A 12,030-nucleotide genomic window follows, 5' to 3' on the forward strand; every position below is an offset into this window, starting at 1 on the left:
ACAGAGACGACGTCGACCTGAGCCTGCCTGACAGCCTGAGCGACGTGAAGCCAAGCGTGCAAGCAACTAGCAAGCGGCGGTAATGGCGGCGGCTCTGCAAGCCACGCCGCTCAAAACCCTAGCCATCTCCCGCCGGCGCGTCGGCGGCGCGGGGGCGCGGCCGCGGCCGATGGCGGCGAGCTTCCGGTGCTCCGCGGCGGCGAGGAGCTACAACATCACGCTCCTCCCCGGAGACGGCATCGGCCCGGAGGTGGTCGCCGTCGCCAAGGACGTGCTCTCCCTCGCCGGCGCCCTCGAAGGTAAGCCGCTTCGTCACCATCCAATGCTTACCTTAGCTCCCTGGGCTCCGAGGCGCGAGCACCTAGCAGGATAATCCTCCCCCTTGTTTGCTTCCTTCCGCCCGCCGCAGGCGTCGAGCTCCGGTTCCAGGAGAAGCTGGTGGGAGGCTCCGCGTTGGACGCCACCGGTGTGCCGCTCCCCGACGAGACGCTCGACGCGGCCAAGGGTTCTGACGCCGTCCTCCTCGGCGCCATTGGAGGGTGAGCGGATTTGTTATTGTCATTTCAGGAGCAGACACAGAGCTCACAGTATTGGCACTGCAGCGAATTGCATCCTTTTAATTGGAATTTCTCTCCCGCGTGGCCGCGTCTGCACTATGAGTACTTAGATGACGTTTCGTGGTTGTAGCTATAAGTGGGATAACAATGAGAAGCACCTCAAGCCTGAGACCGGGCTGCTGCAGCTTCGTGCCGGACTCGGGGTTTTTGCCAATCTGCGACCAGCTGCAGTGTTGCCACAGGTACAAGCACGTCGGGTTTTAGTTTCAGTACAAATTGTGTAAGCTTTACTATGCTCATCTAGTCACTAACTGCACTGGGACTCACAGCTAGGTTAGATAGTTACCCTGTCAGTTTGAGTCGAATTCCATCTGATTGACTCTGAATGCGTTGAATGAATGGTAACATGTAGTCACTTCTTAATTGTACAGAGAGAAAAAAGGTCATGCAAGCATGAAACCAAGATTTGAGATGGATATTCTGATATCATTTGTTTAATTGTTCATGGTTGTAATTATGAAAGTGCACTTGGATGCAGGTTTTAATTGAAACTACTGTATTTCTAGCTAATGTTACTTGACTGTCCTTTTTATAGCTACTTTTTTTTAACATCATGCTGTTTGTAGTTGGTAGACGCATCCACTCTGAAGAAAGAGGTAGCTGAAGGTGTTGACATCATGGTTGTCAGAGAGCTTACTGGAGGTAACTCTATCTGCATTTTGATAAAACACGGACCGTGGTTTTTGTTTCAATACCAATATAAATTTGATTGTTCATTCTAATGAAACTCGTGGCTGCAAAGAGTAATCCATAATTTCCTGTGCCAGGCATCTACTTTGGCAAACCCAGGGGTTTTGGAATAAATGACAAGGGAGAGGATATTGGCTTCAACACAGAAGTTTATTCAGCTTCTGAGGTAACTCCGCCCTCCATTAGATATTCTACGATCCTTCCCATGACAAAAAAATATATTATTTGAGATGCCACCTGTTCTGCTGTCCAAGCCTTAATTGGAACCAGTTAGGGATGCAGGATGTGGTTCGTAGGAGAATATCTATACCTGTATCCAGAACTCTTTATTTGATATTATTCAAATTAAGAGTGCATTCATTTGTAAAATTTTGGTCCTTTTGTGTTTCATCCCCAGATTGATCGTATAGCACGTGTTGCATTTGAGGTTGCTCGCAAGAGAAGAGGAAAACTATGCTCGGTTGACAAAGCAAATGTTCTGGAGGTACTTTTTTTATACCTGTCTTAAATGCATATCAAAACTTGTTTTGAAGTGTATTCTGTGTGAAATGTTACTTGACCCTGTCTTTGAATTGAAATTCCATCTTTTGGTTACAAAATATAAAGAATTAGTGTTTCTATTTTTAGACTTTATTTTCTGTTATTGATATGCAAATATTTTTTAGCATTATGCTGACACTAGAAAACCCCTGAAAGTTTAAAAGTATTATGGTTGTGGACCTTTTCTAATTGCGCATAGTTAATACAACCCTTTTGCTGCAATAATATTGTAGGCATCCATGCTTTGGAGGAAAAGGGTGACTGCACTAGCTTCGGAATTCCCTGACATTGAGCTCTCACACATGTATGTTGATAATGCTGCGATGCAGCTTGTTAGGAATCCTAAGCAGGTTTGCTTCTCTTCTTTCCCCTTTTCTCTTGACTTAATTCATCGCACCCTGGCTAAGCATCAAGAAGATGTGTTGATCTTAATTTCCTTTATTGCCACAGTTTGACACAATTGTCACAAACAATATTTTTGGTGACATATTATCTGATGAAGCATCAATGATTACGGGAAGCATTGGAATGCTTCCATCTGCCAGTGTTGGTGAATCGGTAATTGAATCCCTACAATGCTTTGGAGTTCTCTCAATTGTTTATAGATGCCATTATATTCTGCTGAAAATTTAAAAGTGCAGCTGAAAATGCCATTCTGTTTCTATGCAGGGACCTGGTCTTTTTGAACCTATTCATGGCTCTGCCCCCGATATTGCTGGACAGGTTGAGATGACTTCTATTTCGAAATGTTCTCTGCACTAGATGGGTTTAAATTATGTTTGTCTGAGATTTGCTTCCCCTCCTGTTATGTGTTGAGTGCAGGACAAGGCCAATCCATTAGCTACAATTCTTAGTGCAGCGATGCTATTGCGATATGGCCTAGGAGAAGAAAATGTTGCGAAGAGAATTGAAGCTGCAGTTACAGAAACACTGAACCATGGGTTCCGAACTGGGGACATATATTCTCCGGGAACAGTAAGATAGATTTTCCTGCAGAACCATTATTAATGCATTATGGGGGTGTTTCATTTGAGGAATCACCTCATCCTTAGTTGAGATGGCCCATCATGAATTCATCCCATGAATTTGGGTGGAATGGATCCAACCTTCATGCTTTTGCATTGCTTAGTTATTTTAATGAAGTTTTATTCCTACCTTCTCTATAAAAAAGGGTAAAACTTTTTAGCTTTATATTGTACATGTTTAATGTCAAGTGCTTGGTCCTTACCTAGAGAAGGTATGAAGATCCGCATTAGACAAAATATTCAGGTAGTGTAATAGTATTTTGTTTTGAGGCTCTGGTTTATAGTGCTTCAAGCATATTAACTCTTTCATGTCTTCGTGGAAGATAGTGATAGCTAGTTTGCGAAGGCATGGGTTGTGTTTGAATTTTGGTTGATCTCGTTCTGAGAGGCTTGTGTTCTCAATGGGCAGACATTGGTTGGATGCAAGCGGATGGGGGAAGAAGTCTTGAAGACAGTGGAGTCACTAAAAGAAGTGGCTGCTGTAAACTGATACATGCTGATACTTAAGCTAAAACCCTACAGGATGAGATGGTTGAAAGGAATTTACATTTTATTAGAAGTTGAGCCTGGTGGAAGAGATCATTGCGTCTGGTTTATTGTTGCTGTTGAATTGAAACTTTAGTGGCGGAACCGATAGCCACTTTTCATTTCTGTTGTTTGTTGGTCTCCCTGTAATTTAATTTTGTACAAGGCAGGATAAGCATATGTTCGCTCAATAAAATGGGATAGTTTATGCCAGTTGAATAAAAGATGGAGTTTTGTTTCAGACTATATATCTTTGTGGCTATGCGTTCAATTTACATGGGATACCTGTACATATACAATGTGTTTGGTTGTTTGGATTTGTATGGATGGGATTGGACTATCCATGGATCAGTAGCGTTTGGTTGGATGAATCATTGGGACCAATAAAACCATGGATAGGGAATATATCTCTAGATGCTAGATTTCCTGGTTCGTAAAAATCTCGCGAACCAGCTTATCCATGTCATCTAATCTTTGTCATTAGTAAATAAATTAAGGATGATTAGTATGCTATATTATTACTTAGTAATTATGATGGTAGGATTAGTTTTGATAAGTGCTAATACATTGATTAGTGCATGTTCGTGTGCTAATTAGGTTATTAGTTGTGCTAATTAACATATTTATTTTAGATTAGTGATTTTCATGGTAAAATTATTATTAGTGCATATTTATTAGTGTCTACTTAGTTGTTATTATTTTTAAATAATAGATATACGAAGGGTAAGGAAGCTAGTTGAACCAACTAGGATCCGTTTAGCCATTTGGAATGTAGGGTCGCTTAAAGGTAAGTTAAGAGAATTAGTTGATACCGTGACTAGAAGGTGTGTAAATATATTATGCGTTCAAGAGACTAAATAGAAGGGTCAGAAAGCGAAGGAGGTGGACAATACAGGTTTTAAGCTTTGGTACACAGGGACAGTTGCGAATATAAATGGAGTATGAGTTTTGATTGATAAGAGCCTCAAGAATAATGTGGTGGGAGTGAGAAGGCAAGGAGATAGGATTATCTTAGTTAAGCTTGTCATTGGTGATATGGTCTTGAACGTAATTAGTGCGTATGCCCCCCAAGTAGGCCTCGACGAGAGTGCTAAGAGACAGTTTTGGAAAGACTTAGATGGTCTGATTAGAGCTGTATCCAATAGTGAGAAGCTTTTTATAGGAGAAGATCTTAATGGGCATATAGGTACTACAAGCGCAGGTTTTGAGGCAGTTCATGGAGGTTTTGGGTATGATAGTAGGAATCAGGAGGGGGAGTAAGTTCTAGACTTCGCGGTAGCTTTTGACCTGATGATAGCCAACACTTTCTTTAGAAAGAGAGAATCTCATCTAGTGACCTTCAGCAGCGGACAACACTCTAGTCAGATTGACTTTGTTCTCATAAGAAGAAAGGACAAACGAGCATGCTTGGGTTGCAAGGTGATACCAGGGGAGTGTGTTGTTTCTCAACATAAGCTTTTGGTGGCAGACTTTCATTTTCAGGTGCGTGCCCGTAGGGATAAACAAGCTAAAATTGAAAGAACAAAATTGTGAAAACTGAAAGGGAAGACGTCGGTGGTATTCAGGGAAAGGGTTATCAAAGAGGGCTCTTGGAAGGAAGAAGATGACATAAACAACATGTGGGGGAAGATGGCAACTAACATTCGGAAGGTGGCCTCAGAGGTGTGTGGAGTAACCAAAGAAAGTGGAGGCAAGGCTAAAGATACTTGGTGGTGGAACGAGAAAGTCCAAAGAGCTATTAAGGAGAAGAAATAGTGCTATAGACGCTTGTACCATGATAGGAGTGTGGACAACATAGAGAAGTACAAGGTGACAAAGAAGACTGCAAAGCGAGCTATAAGTGTGGCAAAGGGTAGAGCGTACGAGGATCTTTATCAACGTTTGAGTACGAAGGAAGGAGAGAATGACATTTATAGGATGGCTAGGATTCGTGAGAGAAAGACAAGGGACTTCAACCAAGTTAAGTGCATTAAGGATGAAAGGGGACATCTCTTGGTGAAGGAGGATGAGATCCGATATTGATGGCAAGAGTATTTTGACAATTTGTTCAATGGTGAGAATATTGACACAACCTTTCAGTTGGATGACTCTTTTGATGACACCAATAGGCGCTTTGTGCGGAGAATCCAAGAATCTGAGGTCAGAGAGGCGTTGAAAAGGATGAAAGGAGGTAAGGCGATGGGACCGGATGATATCCCAATCGAGGTGTGAAGATACCTCGGGGACATAGCTATAGTATGGCTAACCAAGCTGTTCAACCATATTTTTCGATCGAACAAGATGCCTGATGAGTGGAGGAGAAGTATATTGGTATCGATCTACAAGAATAAATGGGATATTCAAAGTTGTACTAATTACCGAGGAATTAAGTTGATGAGTCATACTATGAAGCTATGGGAGAGAGTTATCGAGCATCGCTTGAGAGCAATAACGCGGGTCTCTATGAACCAATTTGGTTTCATGCCCGAAAGGTCAACCATGGAAGCCATTTTCTTAATAAGACAAGTTATGGAGCGGTATAGGGAGAAGAAGAATGACCTACACATGGTTTTTATTGACTTGAAGAAGGCTTATGATAAAATACCAAGGAATGTTATGTGGTGGGCTTTGGACAAACATAAAGTCCCAACGAAGTACGTCGGGCTCATTAAGGACATGTACAACAATATTGTGACTGGAGTTCGAACAAGTGATGGAGACACGGATGACTTCCCGATTAGGATAGGACTACATCAAGGGTCAGCTTTGAGCCCTTATTTGTTTGCCTTAGTAATGGATGAGGTCACAAGGGACATACAAGGGGACATCCCTTGGTGTATGCTTTTCGTGGACGATGTAGTGCTAGTTGATGAAAGCCGGATAGGAGTGAATCAAAAATTAGAGTTTTGACGGGAGACTTTGGAGTCCAAAGGTTTTAGACTCAGTAGAACTAAAACTGAGTATATGAGATGTGACTTCGGCACTACTATTCGGGAGGAGGAAGATATTAGTTTGAAATGTCAAGTAGTGCCTAGAAAGGATACCTTTCGATATTTATGATCAATGCTACAGAGAGACGGGGATATTGATGAAGATGTTAGCCATAGAATCAAAGCAGGGTGGATGAAGTGGCGACAAGCATCTGGTGTCCTATGTGACAAAAGGGTACCACAGAAGCTAAAAGGCAAGTTTTATAGGACGACGATTAGATCTGCTATGTTGTATGGTGCAGAATGTTGGCCTACAAAAAGACGACATGTTCAACAGATAAGTGTCGTGGAAATGCGTATGTTGCGTTGGATTTGCGGTCATACAAGAAGGGATCTAGTTCGGAACGATGATATACGTGATAGATTAGGGGTAGCACCAATTGAAGAGAAGCTTGTCCAACACCGGTTGAAATGGTTTGGACATGTCCAACGGAGACCTCCAGAGGCACCGGTGCGTAGTGGAATCCTAAGCCAGGATAGTAACGTAAAGAGAGGCAGAGGAAGACCAAAGTTGACTTGGGTAGAGGCAATAAAAGGAGACTTGAAATAATGGAATATACCCAAAGACTTAGCCTTAGATAGGAGTGCTTGGAAGACAACTATTCACATGCCTGAACCTTGATTGCTTCTGCTGGGTTTCAACTTTAGCCTACCCCAACTTGTTTGAGACTTAAAAGCTTTGTTGCTGTTGTTGATGTTGTAGATATAATTAGACAACTATTCTAATCCTATCCACTTTTATCTATCCAACCGAACAGAAAAAATAGCTCGCCCTATCCATCTAACTAAACATGCATCATGGATATCTTTATCCCAATATCCATGAATCGTTATATCCTATCCAACTTCGTTCTTGAACCAAACGCACCCATACTGATCATTTGACATGGCTGAACTCATTAGGCCATGCCACAGATTATCTAAAAAGTGGTTTAGCTGAAGAAGTGGACCAATAATCTTGTTGGAGCTCATTATCTGTTGTGCTGTTCGATACACATGACCAAAAATCTTGACTACACTGAAGTGACAACAACAACAGGGCAGAGCTGGCTAGTCTACTGTTATCAAACTGAAGTAAACACCAACCAGGGGGAAAAAATTCTACATGAGTTAAATGCATCAGAGATCCATTAACTTGTGAGGAAGTTTCAGTTGAGTCCATCAACTTCCAAAGTGGCTTTTTGGGTCCATAAACTTTTAAAACGATTCACTGTAGTCCATACCTATTTATTTAACCTTAAATTCAAAGCACATTTGTAGAAAAACCCTTCCCACACGCATGCAGGTGCATGCATGGCCCTCATCCGCGCGCCTTCCTCCCCGCGCAGCAGCTCCTCCACGGCCGCGGCCACCCCGGCGCGCGTCATGCCCGCCTCGAACGCGGCGCCAAACCCCCACACGTGCGCCACGGACCGCGCGTTCATCCGCTGGTCGCCGAAGAAGGGGCGGCACGCCATGGGCACGCGGCTGGACACGCCCTCCAGCACCGACGCCCACCCGGCGTGCGTCACGAACGCGCCCACGGAAGGGTGGCGTAGCACGGGCACCTGCGGCGCCCAGGGCACCACGAGCCCGGACCCGGTGCTGGTGGCGCGGTCCAGGAAGCCCGGCGGGAGCAGCGGTCACGAGTCCTCGCGCAGCGACCACAGGAACGGCGCGCCCGAGGCCTCCAGCCCGGCCGCCAGCTCGCGGAGCTCGTCGGGCCGCGGGGAAGCCACCGTGCCGAAGCTCACGTACGCGACGCCGCGCGTGGGGTGGCGGTCCAGCCAGGCTCGCCGGGCTCTGCGCCGTGGAGTTGGCCGCGTTCGCCATCGTCTCGTGCGTCGCAGGACCAGCAGCAGCAGGTCGCAGCCGCAGCCGCCGTCGTCCCTGAGGCCTACACTGAAGTGACAACAACAACAGGGCAGAGCTGGCTAGTCTACTGTTATCAAACTGAAGTAAACACCAACCAGGGGGAAAAAATTCTACATCATCTACCGAAGCTGATACAATTGCTGGACTGGCAGTCTGGCAGAGGTGATTCAGGCAGGGCAGGCAACGTCACCAGTAGTCCTTGCAGAAGCACGCGCCATGCTCAAACCTGTGGAACCTGTTGGCGTCTCTGACTACCAGCGCCCTCCTCACGACGGCCGACAGCCCCTTGAAGAACTCGTGGCAGTCCCCGCACACCCGCAGGTTCTTGTACACCCTGATTGGCTCCCCGTGCCCGCCGTCCACGCCGTTGCGCAGCAGCCACAGGCCGACAGCGAGCCTCTCGTTGTGCGCCCGCAGGCTCTCCGCGCGGGACTCCTCGTCGACGTCGTGCAGCGCGAACTGCGCGTCGCCGGGGCAGTACCCGAGCCGCTCCCGCATCCTCGTCTCCACGTCCTTAGGACGCGGCGGATGTCAGAATGTTAACTTATGTCGGAGCGAAGTGAGACCTGTTGTCGTCTTGGCATAAAAAAAGTTACAAATCCCTGACATTTGTAACCTCACCTGATATAGCGAAGATTTACTGGTTGTTGTCCGTAGTTTTTTTCTTCTTCTTTAGTAAGGTTTTCTACGTTAAAATTCCGTGTTCCGGATCTACCGTTCTTTGTCGTTTATATTGCCCGTCCTTTCTAACACTCGTCGCCGTCGAGAACCCGCTAGCCGCCATGGCCGCGTGAACCTGCGCGCCCTCGCGTGTCGCGCCAAGACCGCTGCAGGCTGGCAAAAGTGAACTCGTCAGGCTGATGCTGATGCTGATCCTCATGTCGCCGCCGCATCTCCCGGAACACGAGCAGCGCGTCCCTGCCGTGGCCGGCGTGCGCGTACCCGGAGATCATGGCGTTCCAGGTGGCGAGGCCCCTCCCGAGCCCGGCGCCGTCGAACACTCGCCGCGCGTCGCCGATCCTCCCGCCCTTGGAGTAGACGAGCACCAGCGAGCTGGCGACGACGTCGTGCTCCTCGTATCCTGCCCGGACGCAGAGCCCGTGGATCCCGACGCCCGCGCCCGTGTCGCCGGCGACGCAACAGGCCTTGAGGGTCGCGGAGAGCGTGTACTCGTTCGGCGCTGCCTCGGAGGCGGCCCGCATCTCGCCGAGCAGCCTGAGGCACCCCGTGGCGTCGCCGTGCTGCAGGAAGCCCAGCATGAGGGCCGTCCACGAGACCACGTTCCTGTCGCGCATTCCGCCGAACACCTCGCCTGCCATGTCCAGCTCCCCGCACTTGGCGTACATGTCGATCAGGTTGTTGCCCAGCATGGTGTCCGATCCGAACCCCAGCTTCGTCAGGGCGCCGTGCAGCTGGACGCCGCCGCGGAGCGAAGAGCTTTTCGCGCTTGCCCTGAGGAGGTCGGCGATCATCTTCCGCCGCTCCATTGGATTCGTGGGAAATGCCACTGCTCAACTCACGCAGGTATCAGCTCTGCTTGGTTTCAGGTCGGAATACTGAGAGCAAGGTGGTGAATCTAAGACAAAAATGATAGTGGGCGAGGGTGTGCATGGAGAGCTGCGCACAGCAAGAGAGACAGTATAATTTCCCGCACTGCTGCTTAAACAGCAAAAATACTCGATCTCTCTCTGAAGGGGGAAAAAAAAAGAGAGTTCGCAACATGGCTTTGGAGAAGGAAATGGGCGTGAACAGAAAATTCATCACAAAAATCGTAAAAGGCACATGGATTCCTTGAGATCTTTGTTTCGTGTACAGCAACAAGTTATGAACGCTTTACAACAGGGTCAGACTAGTGCCCACGTCAAGTACAACAAACTTCAGGCATCTTGATGTTCAGATGATGTTCCTCTTCAGGCCTGTTCGGTACCCATCTTTTGCAGCTGCAGCAGCGTCTTTGGCTGTATCTTCCTCTCACAAAAGCACTGTACATACAGCAGCAGCGGCTGCGAACTAGCTCAAGCGAAACCTTGGCACTCAAACTCTGAAGAAGCGGTGGTTGAAGAACTCTTGGAAGGACAGCCGCTTCACTGAAACGTTTGCCCTAGATTATTAGCTACTGTCACCAAGGTATCAGGTGGCTGGATGAAAGTGGTATGAAGTTAACAGGTGACAGACCTGGATTAGTGCATAGTAGCCTGGTGCATATATCAACACAATCGGGATGCAAGGTGGACGCCAGTGGTTCTGAGAACGGGAGAGATGTGCTTCTGTTGATGCACTGAAGCAGCTGAAGAGAGAGACGAAAACAAAGATGGCCATCAGCAGAAATGTTGAATTCAGAATTCCAGATAAGGGTTGCCTCGGACAAGGAAAGAGGGCAGCCACCTGTACATTGCTTCTGCCACGGAATGGCGGGTAGCCATTCAAGAGCTCAAATAGGATCACGCCGATACTCCACATGTCTACCTGTGCATAACATAGGTTCAGATAGATTTCTCGTACTGGTAGCAACTTTCTGTCCGTTTGAGCACACATGCCATTCTCACCTTGTCATCGTACTTTTGAAATAGCATCACTTCTGGAGCCATGTACAAACAAGAACCACAAGCTGTGTCTGCATACTCCCCAGGTCCAAGAACCCTGCAGGTAAAATAGCAAATAACAGGTAGTATAGGTTACATCTGGATCTCATTCAGGTCAAAAGAGCAATCGTCATGAACATTCGATACCGTTGTAAATAAATGCTGATTCAGTTTTTTTTTTTAATTTCATTTTATGCTCGACCGCTTCATCAGGTAGGTATCTGAAAATGGGGATAAATGTGCACCTTGCGAGGCCAAAATCAGATATCTTGAGGATCGCATCGCTACCGCGAGAAGAGAGCAGGATATTCTGCAACATTGGATGGATAGCCACAGGCCACAGCATATCAGTTACTTGAACTGTTGATCCAATTGAGTCACAAACAGAACCAAGGATTCAGTCCCTGGACCTGAGGTTTCAAGTCCCGGTGGACAACATGGTGCCGGCGCAGGACTTGTAAGCCAGCTCCTGCCACAGGGGGCAAGCACCATTTTTCACACATCATCATCACATCTCCAGTCGTGAAGGTATTGCAGGCATGCTACTTCTACCACCACTACTACTACTGGCCAATTACCAATTTGAGTGAAACAGTCATGGATCAAGAACTGAATTACCAATTTGTTTCATAAAATTTCTGGCCACGCGCTCGTCAACGCTCCCATTGCGCCGGATGAAGGCCGCCAAGTCCCCTCCCTCGATGAGCTCCAGGACGAGGTAAAGGCAGCTCTGGGTCTGGCAGGCACCCAAATGGAGGAGAGCTAGGGTCACTGGAAGAAGTCGGTCGGTAGGGAGAGCCAGAGAAAAGGAGATGGCGTCGCACCTGGACGACGTCGATGAGGCGGATGATGTTGGGGTGGCTTACGGCGGCGAGGAAGCGAACCTCGCAGTCGAGGCTGTCGCGGAGGCGAGCAGGGAGGCCGGCGAGCCGCACCTGCTTCGCTGCCACGGGCGCGCCGGTGGACCGCGAGACCGCTCGCCACACGGCCGTGGACGGCGGACGGCCGCCCAGGCTCTCCCGTAGCTCGTAGTCACCCACCGTCGCCAGCGCTTCCGCCTTCGTCGTGTCGCCGGTGATCCCCATCGCGAAAGGACGAGAGAGCATGGCAAATCCGTTAATAAGATAACGGCCCATAATCGTTATTATGACCCTTTCTCCTACTACATTACGATTTACCCTAGTAGAGCAAACATACCGGCCCAACTCGACCAGTCCCAAGAATGTAA

The 12,030-nt window shown here is 47.6% G+C and overlaps 2 protein-coding genes and 2 pseudogenes across 2 annotated transcripts; 1 reads left to right on the forward strand and 3 right to left on the reverse strand.

Moving 5' to 3' along the window:
• The first annotated feature begins 2 nt into the window (after positions 1-2).
• Positions 3-3,643, forward strand: LOC136498094 (3-isopropylmalate dehydrogenase 2, chloroplastic-like). Its single transcript, XM_066494032.1, has 11 exons — positions 3-299; positions 410-539; positions 688-799; positions 1,184-1,259; positions 1,385-1,473; positions 1,705-1,791; positions 2,081-2,197; positions 2,298-2,405; positions 2,517-2,570; positions 2,670-2,822; positions 3,282-3,643. The coding sequence occupies exons 1-11, from the start codon at positions 83-85 to the stop codon at positions 3,360-3,362; spliced, it is 1,224 nt and encodes a 407-aa protein (XP_066350129.1). The 5' UTR covers positions 3-82; the 3' UTR covers positions 3,363-3,643.
• A 3,946-nt stretch (positions 3,644-7,589) lies between these two features.
• LOC136496272 (anthocyanidin 3-O-glucosyltransferase-like) lies at positions 7,590-8,339 on the reverse strand (annotated as a pseudogene).
• Positions 8,153-9,707, reverse strand: LOC136496273 (putative pentatricopeptide repeat-containing protein At3g15130; annotated as a pseudogene).
• Positions 9,708-9,838: 131 nt separating this feature from the next.
• Positions 9,839-11,920, reverse strand: LOC136498097 (serine/threonine-protein kinase ATG1t-like). The gene is made up of 8 exons (XM_066494039.1): positions 11,627-11,920; positions 11,421-11,538; positions 11,213-11,271; positions 11,048-11,112; positions 10,767-10,860; positions 10,606-10,686; positions 10,396-10,507; positions 9,839-10,307 (listed from the first exon to the last, which is right to left on the reverse strand). The coding sequence occupies exons 1-8, from the start codon at positions 11,906-11,908 to the stop codon at positions 10,255-10,257; spliced, it is 864 nt and encodes a 287-aa protein (XP_066350136.1). The 5' UTR covers positions 11,909-11,920; the 3' UTR covers positions 9,839-10,254.
• Between the last annotated feature and the right edge of the window lie 110 nt (positions 11,921-12,030).

Source organism: Miscanthus floridulus, chromosome 12, assembly GCF_019320115.1.
Source record: "Miscanthus floridulus cultivar M001 chromosome 12, ASM1932011v1, whole genome shotgun sequence".
Classification (NCBI taxonomy): domain Eukaryota; kingdom Viridiplantae; phylum Streptophyta; class Magnoliopsida; order Poales; family Poaceae; genus Miscanthus; species Miscanthus floridulus.

Coding starts and splice junctions, on each gene's coding strand:
- LOC136498094 (XM_066494032.1), top strand. CDS start 83: ATGGCGGCGGCTCTGCAAGCCACGCCGCTCAAAACCCTAGCCATCTCC. Junction 1,792..2,080: donor ACAAAGCAAATGTTCTGGAG/GTACTTTTTTTA, acceptor ATAATATTGTAG/GCATCCATGCTTTGGAGGAA. Junction 2,571..2,669: donor CCCCCGATATTGCTGGACAG/GTTGAGATGACT, acceptor TGTTGAGTGCAG/GACAAGGCCAATCCATTAGC.
- LOC136498097 (XM_066494039.1), bottom strand. CDS start 11,908: ATGCTCTCTCGTCCTTTCGCGATGGGGATCACCGGCGACACGACGAAG. Junction 10,687..10,766: donor TTCAAAAGTACGATGACAAG/GTGAGAATGGCA, acceptor TGTTATGCACAG/GTAGACATGTGGAGTATCGG. Junction 10,508..10,605: donor GTGGCAGAAGCAATGTACAG/GTGGCTGCCCTC, acceptor CTCTCTCTTCAG/CTGCTTCAGTGCATCAACAG.